The 12284-nt window shown below is 42.3% G+C and overlaps 1 protein-coding gene across 7 annotated transcripts in view; it reads left to right on the forward strand.

Moving 5' to 3' along the window:
- The first annotated feature begins 1010 nt into the window (after positions 1–1010).
- Positions 1011–12284, forward strand: part of ERCC6L2 (ERCC excision repair 6 like 2) — a 59703-nt gene continuing 48429 nt past the window's right edge. For all 7 annotated transcript variants that reach the window (XM_075727222.1, XM_075727225.1, XM_075727224.1 and 4 more), the window contains exons 1-4: positions 1011–1076; positions 5062–5486; positions 9402–9521; positions 10518–10711. In XM_075727222.1, the coding sequence (XP_075583337.1) occupies positions 1058–1076; positions 5062–5486; positions 9402–9521; positions 10518–10711 (758 nt within the window). In that variant the 5' untranslated portion in view covers positions 1011–1057. The remainder of the gene's footprint in view (positions 1077–5061; positions 5487–9401; positions 9522–10517; positions 10712–12284) is intronic.

The following is a 12284-nucleotide window of genomic DNA, read 5'->3' on the forward strand; positions in this document are numbered from 1 at the left end:
AGTAACTTTAGGTCCCTTTTTTTTCCCCTCCCCCCTCCCCTATAGATTTTGCTACAATCAAGGGCCGCGTTAGGAGGAAACTCAGTTACAGCGTAGGTAGCGGGGCCCAAGATGCCGCCATTCCCGCTGGAGCAGCGATGCTCCCCTCAGGGGCTCCACGCAGGGCCTACGCGGCATCACAGGCCTGTACGACACCGCCACACGTAGCACACTCCACCGCGGGCGCTTCTGTGCGAACGCGCACTTCCATTTCGTGCGCGCAACGCGGCCCCGCGGCGCAGCCCCGCCTTGCTGCCAGCCCTGGGCTGGGCTCTCCCGGGGGCTCGCCCCGCCGGCACCCACGGCCGCCCGCAGGCCAGGGCCCCTCCGGGCCACAGCACCAACCGCTACCGGATGCCTCAGGACCCTTCGCGGCGGCGGGCGGGAGGGGCCCCGCGCCCCCACGCGTTGCGCACGGCACTCCCCGGGCTCGAGGCCCTCCCCGCCCGCCTCTCGCGACACCGCCAGCGAACCTCGCGATACTCCCCGCCCCTCCCACCTCACCGCCGGCTCCTTTAAGAAGGAAGTCCCGTCGCGCCGCTGCTCTCGCGATAGCCACGTCCGTTTCCCCCCCTCCTCCCCCGCCCGCCCTGTCGCCTGGCGCTGGCCGGGCCTGCTGCGGCGGGGGCGGGGCCAGAAGCGCGGGGCGAAGGGGCCGCCTGGGCCCGCTTCCTGCCTGCACCCCAGGCCCGGTTCCTCCCCGCACCCTACCGGGGGGTGGGGTGGGGGGTGGGGGGGGGGGCGGGCGACGGTTTCCCTCCCTGACGCGCTGTGAGGTGCCGCCGGGTGACCGCTCGGGGCCCCGTGGGTCCCCTCAGCCCCCTCCCCGCTGTGCCTGGCCCGGGGGCGCCTGTGGTCTCCGGCGAAGGGGTGCGGGCGCTCGGCCGGCCCCTGCCCGGCTCCTGGGTGGCGGTAGGCCGCCGGAGCGGCGGGCCCGGCGGTGGCTCCTGCTCCCCACCCGCCCCCGGGTGCCTCCGCCCACGGGCTCTGCTGGGCTTTGCGCGGCCAAAAGTTAAAAATGTGTGATGATGTCCCAGGTAAGCGTCTTCCGTCTACCTTCCCAGAGCGATGCTCAAGAGGCTTGTCGCTTATTCACGTTTGCCCAGGCGGAAGGTGGGAGCAGGTGTGGAAGTTAAGGAGGTGCTTGGTGATCCGCGGCGGGAGCTTGCTGGCGGTGTTGTGTGCGTCCGCCGCCGTGCCTGCAGTGCCGCCAGGCCTCGCCTAGCAGCAAAGCTGGGGTCTTTGAACGCAAGAAGCGTGCTGCTGTACGTGTTTCGGAAATAGTGAGAAAACGCCTTTTAAATGCGTTCTCTTTATCAGAAACATTTGTTTCTTGGGACAACGGGAAATATGTGGTTAAGTGAACTCGAAACATCTTTTCTGGAAGACGGTTTTTTAGCTTCTTATGTAACAACTTTGCAGTTAAGCTTTGCAGTTTAAGGAGGACAGTGGTTTTACTGTGCAGTATCCTTGAATTTTGCTTTTACAGTCATTTATAGGGAGTGTAAAAAAGTCTTTGTACTCTACGTTAAGTGGTCAGACCTTAATAGTTAGAAAGTATTCGTGGTACTTTTTTTTTTTTTAGAGGAGTAGCTGTTGATAGGAGCTAGTGTATGAGAGTAGGCCATTAGCAGCATGATTTGGTACAGTCTGTGTATATTATGACACATTTTTTTCAGCTGTGATAAAAAGAGTGAGTGTAGCCAGGCATCTTAACTACCAGCTTTCTTCATTGATGGCAAGTGTACTGTACCTATGCTAAGATAATTTTCTGCGTTTTTAAATATAGTACCCTACATAAATTATAGATCTGGTTTATAATCCAAGAAGTTAGTGAATCAGGCTAGTTAAAGTAGCAATTCTTGCTTTGGGTTGTACAGCATTATTTTCTGGGGTTTTGTAGCAGTGGTGTCCTTAATACCATTGCTTTGCTTTTCTTTCCCCTTTTTTTTCATTCTGTTCCTTGCTTCTCACTAGGTTTGTAATTTGGTAGTACTGAAACTGTTGTCCAATGTGACTTATTCCACTTTGCACCTAAAACCCTAACTGACAAATCATATGCAACTCATTAAACTCAAGTAAATGCTTAGTTAAAAACCAAGCTACTGTTATCTTAAATCATAGTTTTAACTTGAGAGTCTTTAAATGAATGTTGCATGTCACTTCAGATATTACTGTAAAAGACAGTAATTGCGGAAATGCTTTCTGGTTTTTTAAACTTTGTTTTGCATATTTAACAGTTTGCTGTATATAGGTGGCTTCATTTTTTCAGTCTTGGTTCTTGGTTTTGAGAAATTGCTCAAAGATGTAGATGCTACTGGGAGTTGTTCAAGTGCACATTTTTGCATGGATTTGAGCATGTGTGAGAGACAGTACAAACGCCTTAAAGTTTAAGAGATTAGTTACGTATGATTTGCTGAATATACTGTCTGTACTTCACCCTTTGCCTCAAAAAGATACGTTTGAGCTTCAAGTCTCTGAGAAGGTCAGCAGGAATGGCTGAAGGTATGGAGCAGCTTATGTACAGGTCACAGGGCATGGGCTTGAGCTTATCAGGGATGATGGGGGGTGTTATGAAAGAGATTTGGAAAATGGTGAGTCTAACGGAGGGGTTGTGGTTTATGATCTTGGTAGTATAAGAACTAATGAGCTATCAGTTTAGGTGGTGGGATCCAAGTTCATAGCAGGCAAAAGCTTTTAAGGTATAGAGAGCAGGCCTGTGAAATTCGTAGTCGGAAGACACTGAATGCAAGGAATCTGCATGTGTTGAAGGTGGAATGGAGCTACTTGAAAGAGAGAGGTCCACTGGGGTTTGCTAAACAGACAAACTACACCTGGCCCAGGAAATCTCTATAACTAAAAGAATACTTTAAGGACAAAGAATTTAAGAACCGAGGTATTCTGTATGCTTGTGCTATTACTTATTGTTACTTGGATGTCATCTTATGGCGACTGCTGGTTGCAGAATAGTGGGCTACATGGATGGATTTGTTTTCTTTTAGTGTATATAATTAATTTTTAAAAATTAAGTATAATTATCGCTGATCTAACTAATATGCTGTGGAGAATAATCCTGTTAGTGTATACTTCCAGAACCTCATCAGCTAGTGAGAAGAACCTGTCTTCTCCATGAGTTTTTTGCGCTGACACATAAAAATGCGGGAAGATGGAGTTTCTCGCCTTCAGGACTTCCTCTTTTCTTTTCTTTACCTCTGAAAAGTAGCTGGCTTGACGTGCCCAGAAGGGTGTACTACGACTGATCGTAGTTATGAAGTACAAATACTTGCACTGATGCAAGATTCTCTCTCTCTTGCTCCTTCCCATAAAAATCTGAGGTGCCTCTCACTGCTGCTGATGTAGCAGAACTTATTCCAACAAATAGATAAGAAACAATGAAAGTTCTGAAATGAATCATGTATGTCCCTTTCTTTGTTTTGGGATGGCTTAGAAAGGGGAAGTTTGGAAATTGTTTCCACAAACACAAAAGGCCAATACTTCCTCAGTTCAGATTTGGAAAACTTTGTGCGCAACTGTTATTTGCTAGGTCTTTCTCTTTTGACTATGAAGAGTGAAGGCCCTGTTTTTTCTGATAGAGATATTTTGTTGGGGTTTTTCCTTGTCAGTATGATGTGCATTCTTTGGACTCTGATACACTGCTGTTCTTATCTTCCCCTTTCTCTGTTAGCAGCATACATACCATTTAAAAAAATTATCTTTGTGCATGAAATGTAAAACTGAGCTGAAAATAAAGCGGTTCAGCCATCTCTGTTGTTAATATTTGATATGCTGTATTAAGGCTGTAGTGAGACCACATAGAAGAACAGACTTAACAGTTCCAGACTGTGTGGCTATGTAAGCAGTTTACTGTGTAATTAGCCGCTTTAATGAACAATATAGGCAAATCATTTGCTACTAAGTGTTCTTAAAGTTCAGTTCTGTTGTTTCTAAACATAAGGCGTTTTGACATGTTCCAGGCTTTGTTAGGCGAAAGGTGATGTTTTCCTATGTGATTATATCTGCAAAACAGTTTACTGACACTGCAGTACTAGATTCAGGTAGATCAGAAGTGTATCTAAAATAGTAGAAGGCTTTTTTGACCAGTTCATGTGTGTCTTCGTTCAACCCCAGTTGGCAACTAAGCACCACACAGCTGCTTGCTCACCATCTCACCCCTGGTGGGATGCGGGAGAGAATCGGTGCGGGGTGGGGAAAAGTAAAACCCGTGGATTGAGATAAAGGCAGTTTAATAGGACAGCAAAGGAAGAGAAAATAATAATAATAGTAATGATAAAGGAATACATAAAACAAGTGATGCACAATGCAAGTGCTCACCACCTGCTGACTGATGCCTAGCCAGTCCCCGAGCAGCGATCACTGCCCCCCACCCAACTCCCCCCAGCTTATATACTGAGCATGGTGTGGAATAGCCCTTTGGTCAGTTTGGATCAACTATCCTGGCTGTGCCCCCTGCCAGCTTCTTGTGCACCTGGCAGAGCATGGGAAGCTGGAAAGTCCTTGACTAGCATAAGCAGTACTTAGCAACAACTAAAAACATCAGCGTGTTATCAATGTTACTCTCATCCTAAATCCAAACTACAGCACTATGCCAGCTACTAGGAAGAAAATTAACTCTATACCAGCCAAAAGCAGGACAACATGGTCTGTTAATTGGACACTAAACCTGCAGGCATCAGCATATCGGTGTTTGCCAGTGTGAAGCCAGTGTGGAACAACTTAATGTATCAGAATATGGCTTTTACACAAGAGTTTTTTCTTATAGACTTTCAGATATTTATGAAATAGCAGCACTTCAGCACATTATAATTTAATATCTAGCTCATCATTTGGTTCTAAACAGTAATCAGTATCCTAATTCTAGTGCTACCTTCAGTAAAATCTTTTATCTTAAGTTGTATGCATTTTGTCAGATAAATTTATATCCAGTGTTTATTAGTGTGACAGAATGAAATACTTTGTACGTTTGGCCAGTTTATCACTATGTGTGTGTGTGGTTTTTTACAGATAATTGGCATATTGGAGAGAAATGCCTTGCCCCTTGTCTTGAAAATGGGAAACTTCATGAAGGAACAATATCCTGTATTGAAAAGGACAAGAATGGAAAATCATTTGCTGTTGTATCATTTTTGGAGTCTGAAGACAGGAAAATACTCATAAGTAAACTTTGTAGAGTCGAAGCCAGTAGAGGACCCTGGAAAAGCTTAATATGTGATGATGGTGATCTGGAAAAGCCTTATTTTCCTGACCGAAATCTTCCGTCTCCTGCAGTTGCTTTTAAATTATCTGACAATGGCGATCTTATCCCATATACAATTAACAGATACCTGCGTGATTATCAAAGAGAAGGAGCCCAATTTCTGTATGGGCACTATGTTAATAAAAGGGGATGTATTCTTGGAGATGATATGGGCCTTGGAAAGACAGTACAGGTATTCTTTTTGATTATTACATTGAGAGGATAGATAACTGTTTTTGGCAGTGTGTTTTCTGTGAGATGTAAATCTTTTTTAAAAATAATGTATTTAAGAAAAGACACCTCAGTGGAGCTTAACCTTCCTTTTCTGTTGTGTTGGAGGAGGCAGGATGTGACTGTCCAGGACAGCACTTAGAGCCAGAAGCCATTGCTGTATTTAAGATTAACTTCTGACAGGCCACAAAACGGGGATGTGGCCTCTTTTAGTGTAAGCACAGGCAGTTCCTGTAGTTAAAATGTTAGTACTCATTTTATGTGGAGTGTATGTTGAGGATTATTACCTGTACATCATGGAAGCAATTTGCACTGGAGTATGCTAAAACTACTGTCGTGGGTAACTCCAGCCAGCAACTAAGCACCACGCAGCCACTCACTCACTCCCCCTGCCCTGGTGGGATTGGGGAGAGAATCAGAGGAGTAAGAGTGAGAAACACTCCTGGGCTGAGATAAGAGCAGTTTAATAATTGAAATAAAGTAAAACAGCAATGATAATAATAACAATATAATAATGATAATAATAATAACAATATACAAAGCAAGTGATGCACAGTGCAATTGCTCTCCACCTGCCGACCGATACCCAGACAGTTCCCGAGCAGCGATCGCTCCCCTCCAGCCAACTCCCCCGAGTTTACATACTGAGCATGATGTCCTATGGTATGGAATAGCCCATTGGTCAGTTTGGATCAACTGTCCTGGCTGTGCCCCCTCCCAGTTTCTTGTGCACCTGGCAGAGCATGGGAAGCTGAAAATGTCCTTGACTAGCATAAGCAGTACTTAGAAACAACTAAAACCTCAGTGTGTTATCAACATTCTCCTCGTACTAAATCCAAACCACAGCACTATGCCAGCTACTACGAAAAAAATTAACTCTATACCAGCTGAAACCAGGACAACTACTTAGAGCTCTTATCTGACTGTAGCTCTTTCAGTGTCATCTTCCTTTTTTCTGTGGAAACCAATAGTTTGACTGTCCTGGGAATGAGAAGGAGCCGACACAGTTACTCCCATCTCTGGAAAAAATGCTTAGATGTTCCATGTTATTTTTATCATTTGTTTGGAAATACAGCTTGGGTTGATGAAAGGACAAAGTATAGCTGGATTTTTCCATTATGCTTTGAATCAGTGTGGCCCAAATGATTTATTTATTTTACTAAAATTAGGGTGGTTTTATGTTTCAAAATTCTCTTTAGTCTGTCTGGTTTTAAGTTAGCAGCTCAAATCTTACAGTGGCTAGTCTTTGTCCCCCTCTCTTTTCTCCCTCCATGTGTCAAATGCAAGCTCATTCCTTCACTGACAAATTCTGGCTGTAGCATCTGCTGCCCTTCTATTTATGAGAAAGTTGATAGACACCCATGAGTACAAAGAAGTATTGTTCTGTAGTAAAGTTGACAAGAGGAGTGAGTAAACTAAACTGGCAAAACTTCTCTGGATAGAGCATTCAGAGGTGCATCATGGCTTTGTGTAGCTGCTGCTGATCTGTTAACAGATGTTTATAAAAACTAAACTGCATCCATTTACCTTATGTTTTTCCTAAGCTTGGTCATGTTTCTTGTCCATGGCAGTTTAGCAACTCTGTAGTTATGGAAGTTTGTTTCTGCCCTGAACTGTAAATACCTGATTTCACATAGTGAGAAGCATCTATATAAGGTAGTAGTAAACTGAGGGTGGGAGGCAGAGGGCAGGGAGTTGAGTTGTCTTGCTTCCATCTCATGTATGTTTTGAATCTCAGAACTGATTCTGTAATGACCTAGTCATGTTTATCACACAGTGACAGTGTGTTCTTGTGTGGAATTCACATATGACGGTTATTTCTTTAATTACAGTGTCAAGTTTGCTGAAGAAAGATAGAAGTTTTGAAGAATATCTTGCATGTTTTTCATAAAACACAGTATTTATGTTTTTCAAGTTCAGTATGGGAAAGGCAGTTCAGTGGATATGAAGTTAAAAAGGATTTGACTTGTTTAGAAAAGATTAGTATGTATGAAAGAATAAATATTAAACTTCATCAAGTAGCAAGTGACTGATTTAGTCTTACAGAAAACTCGTGTCAGTTGGCTGAACCTTATTGTTTCTGAATTATAGGTTGATTTGAGATACAAGAATTCTCTAGAAAACTTTTGCATTTTAATATTCTTTGTACTTCTGAACTAGTTTTTGCTTAAATGGCCTGACTGTATGGCTCTTTCATTTCAAGCTGAAGTTGAGGTGGAGACAAGAAGAATACTGCTTCTTAACATGATTGCACTAAGTTAAAGTTTCCTATTAAGGGCTTTAGGTTGCTTCCTGCTTTATCTGGAAGAGCCAGAGGTTTCACAGCAGAGTTGCCCTTTTACAGTCTTTCGCTATTGTTACAAATTTGTGATGCATAATTCTTCCAAAAATGGAGGATCTGGAAGACACATGGAGATTTTATGTTCAGTTTAATTTTATTCTTTTTCTTGAAAGGCTTTAAAAAAAAACAAAACAATTGAAGTCAAACAACATGTGCAAACTTGCAGTTCCTCTTAGCTTCTGCTTATATGAAATATTATGTATAAAAATGACATATATATAAAAATATGTCTTCTACATATCTCTTTCCTACCCTGCAGCCCCATATGTGATGGGTTTCCTCTCTTCTGCTCATCTACCTTTACTCTTCCTGTATTTCTTCACACTTGGCTGGTTCTTTCCCCCACATCGTTAGAGGGAGAAACCTCTGGAAATTTCCTCTATTTTGGAAATCAACAGATGGCAGCTTTACCTCTGCCCTGCTATGAGCAGCTGTGTAGCAGCTGCAAAAGGAAGCGGGTGGAGCTGGCTGCTCAGAGTAAAGGGGGCCTGTTGAATTTTCAGAAGGGCACCTCTCTGATGCATCTGGTTCTTGCTGCTGCATAGCCCCATGGATACCAAGTGGGTTTTAGGGATTTGAGTGTTCTGGCCAGGTATCTCTGTGCCTTCTTCCTGTTTTGGATTACCATGGGGGCAGCTTGGAATAGCCTCTGCTAGGATGTTTGTCCTCACTGTTGTGTATTATAAGATGTGTCTTCTCATAATCAAAGTAAAATCACCTTGGCTGGTTTGAGGCAGATGAGAGAATAGTTTTACACTAAAAGAGGGTAGATATAGATTAGACACAAGGAAGACATTTTTTACAATGAGGGTGGCGAAACACTGCAACAGGTTGCCCAGAGAGGTGGTAGATGCCCCATCCCTGGAAACATTGAAGGTCAGGTTGGACGGGGCTCTCAGCAACCTGATCTAGTGAAAGCTGTCCCTGCTCACTGCAGAGGGGGATTGGACTAGATGACCTTTAAAGGTCCCTTCCAACCCAAACGATTCTATGATGATATAGGAAGAACTGCTTTTGAAGTTAACAACAGGAATTGGAAGGAATGGAACATACAGAAAATGGCATATTAGTAAAAATCTGACCTGTAGTTTAAACTTCTTCCATTTGCAGAAGTCATGTTGGGAGTATAGTTAGCAAGTATCTCTTCCCTCTGCTTAGCCAAGATTGACGTGTCCTCCTGAAAATGGAGAAAAATTGCAAGGCATGCCAGTTTCTGCTGGCTCATTCATAATCTCGTCTGTATTTTTGGGATATCTCCACTTAGAGGGTGAAAGAGTAAAGTAGAACAATTAATTGATCTTGTCATGAATTCAGGATTCTCCAAAGGAAGGGGTTCCTATTTTAAAAACAGATGGATTTAAAACAAAGAAACAAACAAAAAAAAAACCCCAAACAAACAAAAAACCCAGTCCCCCTCAAACACCCTTTCTAAATCCCGTCCAGGATTTTGTTCTAAATGTTTATTTTCAGTGGAACTAATTCTCTTTCTGTTTGCATTTTTGTACATAATCACCGAGAGTTGTTTTCTTTCTCAAGGTCATTTCGTTTTTGGCTGCAGTCTTGCACAAAAAGGGAACACGTGAAGATATTGAAAATAATATGCCAGAATTTTTACTGAGGACAATGAAAAAGGAATCAAAGCGTAACCCCAAGAAGGTACAGCTTTTAGTCATCCTTCCTAGTAGTGTTAGGGAAGCCTTCAGTTTTCCAGACTATCATAGTGCATTATCTAGCTGCTGTTGTCTAATCTGTTAATACTGGTGATCTGCACTAACACAAAACATTTGGAAATATCTGGATGAGATTTGTGGCTAGAGTACTTTGAAAAACGCATGCCAGTGAGTAGAAAATTATAGTTTTGTGTGATTGTGTTTCTAAAGTACAAAAAGCATGTGTGTACATATTAACGTATTTAAATAATTAAGGCAAATACATATATTTGGAAAACTTATTGCTAATATTCTTGCAGCATCGCATATTTTCTTGAATGACTGTCGTAATGTCAGAAGTGAGGCTGACTGATAACCTAGGTAATCAAATACAGCAAATAAAGATACATGTAAAAGTTCTGTGTTAACGGGAGAAATCTGAAGATCATTTTAATTCTACTCATCATGGGACCCATGCAATTTCTGTTTTCCATTGCTATTTTTATTTTATTGGAATAATTGGAATATTTAACAGTCAGAATGGTTCACATGACACTAGCTCTGTGAATAATGGATACAGGTTCCTCAGGAAAGATGGGCAGAGAAGAGGTGAAGGGATAGCACTTCATGTGAAAAAAACCAGAAGTGCTTCTGACTGGGAATAAGAGAAGAAGAATTTCACTTTGAGGACAATTACATCTTGGAACAGGTCACAGAGAAAGGTTGTGGACCACCCCATCCTTGGGGGTTTTGAATACCTGAGTAGGGAAAGCCCTAAATGTGTGAATTCAGTGTTGCCCCTGCATCGACCAGAAAGTTGGACTAGAAAATTCCTGAGATCCCTTTCTTCAGATACTTTCTATACTATGCTTTGAAGTTGACAGAATTAAAATAATTCAAACTACAAAGCAGTAAAATAAATCTCATTATTTTGACTTTCCTTATTGAGAAAGTGCTATGTGGTAGTTTTTCCAGTAATACTATAACAGGTATTTGTTTTTAGACTTTCCTCATAGTGGCCCCTCTTTCAGTGCTGTACAACTGGAAGGATGAGTTAGACACATGGGGGTACTTTAAGGTCTCTGTCTTACATGGCAGTAAAAAGGATGATGACTTGAGTCGCATCAAGCAAGGGAAGTGTGAAGTTGCCCTTACAACATATGAGATGCTTCGCCTATATTTGGATGAATTTAACAGGTAATGATTTTAATGTATCTTTCTACACGCAGATTTTAGCTGTCTGTCTAAGTTTGCATGTTTTTTTGCAAGTATGTATGGTTTCTGTGTGATGTATGTACCGTTAAATCCAGTGACTCATTGTGTTGAAGAGGAGAATCCCATTTAACTGTCTTTGGAGAGTTTACCTTATATTGTCTTTGTAGCTTGGGAGAAGTTTGAATAGTTTCCGTAAAGCTAGTTTTTGCTGTTAACCTGTTCCTGAAGTGTTCTCTAAAAGATGCAGGAACTGCCTGCCTGAAAACTGGTGGTAGCTAAAAGATATGCAGAAGATCCTTCTATCTTTAAGTACAATGTAAGGAGAAAAAAATCGGGAGTTTTTAGCAAATGTTCAAAAGGTATTTTCCTTGTTATTTGCACTTTTCATCAGCTTGATGAAGTTCGTGAGTCCTAAAAACTTTGAGATAGAAGATGTGTATATGTATCTCTGTGTGCAGTTTTAAGTACCCGATGGATTTATCAGAATCAAAGTCTTTCTGACAGCAGATTGTATTAGAAATCCTACTTTATTTGTTCCGTAGCTGTCAGCATTTTCAAGCTAGGAGTGTTGCCTTTCCTTTGGCTATGTTCAGGAGTACTTAGTCTCATCTGATTCTAGTGGTCCTCTTTACTTATGTCATCTTGGAAGTAGGGTACAAGTTGCATGAATAGCTAGTAGTAGCAGCCTGCCTGCTGGTGTTGGCAGTGGCTCTGCAGATCTTGTCGTTTTAGGCGCTGGGAAAGGTCCAGGCCCCAGCCTGTGTCGTAGTGTTCTGGACAGCCATCACCAAAATGATCAGATATCCAGCTCTGTCTGCGCTCAGATCTGAAAAAGAACTGCAGATAGGAGAAGGCAAAGGAGTTGTGTTATTCTGTCTCTTGCTGTTGTCTTTCTGAGGAACTCTTCAGGCTTGGTCATTGAATAGACAGTGGTCAGGAAATAGGTGCATGTGCAGAGCAGATCTGATGTGTGACTGACTGCTTGCAAATACATTACTTCAGCATACAGATTTACCAAACTGTGCAGAGCATTTTACTAGATTGGCCTGTGATCTTGTCACTGGAAGAAGCTATGTGTCTTGCTTAGCTAGAATGACTGATTGGACTCAAACTGGTCTTAAGTATTTAATTACCAATAATAAGAATATGTAGACTCAGTTAAACATGTAAATCAGCATAGTGAGAGATTAAGTTGGAGCTAGCATATGGTCATCTGTTAGGATCCTTTCAGAACCTCCAGTTTTTAGCAGATTTTAGGAATGTAAGCAGCTCAGATATGAATGAATGTGTTTAGCAGGCATCAAGAATGCCACAGGATTAGCCTTTAGACTGGTGAACTAAATGCAGCCTGCTCAGGAGAGAGGTTTCCTTCTAAGCATGTCTGTTTCAGCTTTTTGCTGCTTGAAGTATCTTCAAAGCAGATACCATTTTGTGCTGAAATATTAATTCATATACATAAAGCAATCTCATAAAGTTAATAAATCTCTTCCTAGCAACTTGATGACTTAAATTAGTATCACAGTATACAGGTCATTCTACCTCCAAGTTTTATGCT

The sequence above is a fragment of the Pelecanus crispus genome, chromosome Z (assembly GCF_030463565.1).
Source record: "Pelecanus crispus isolate bPelCri1 chromosome Z, bPelCri1.pri, whole genome shotgun sequence".
Taxonomy (NCBI): Eukaryota; Metazoa; Chordata; class Aves; order Pelecaniformes; family Pelecanidae; genus Pelecanus; species Pelecanus crispus.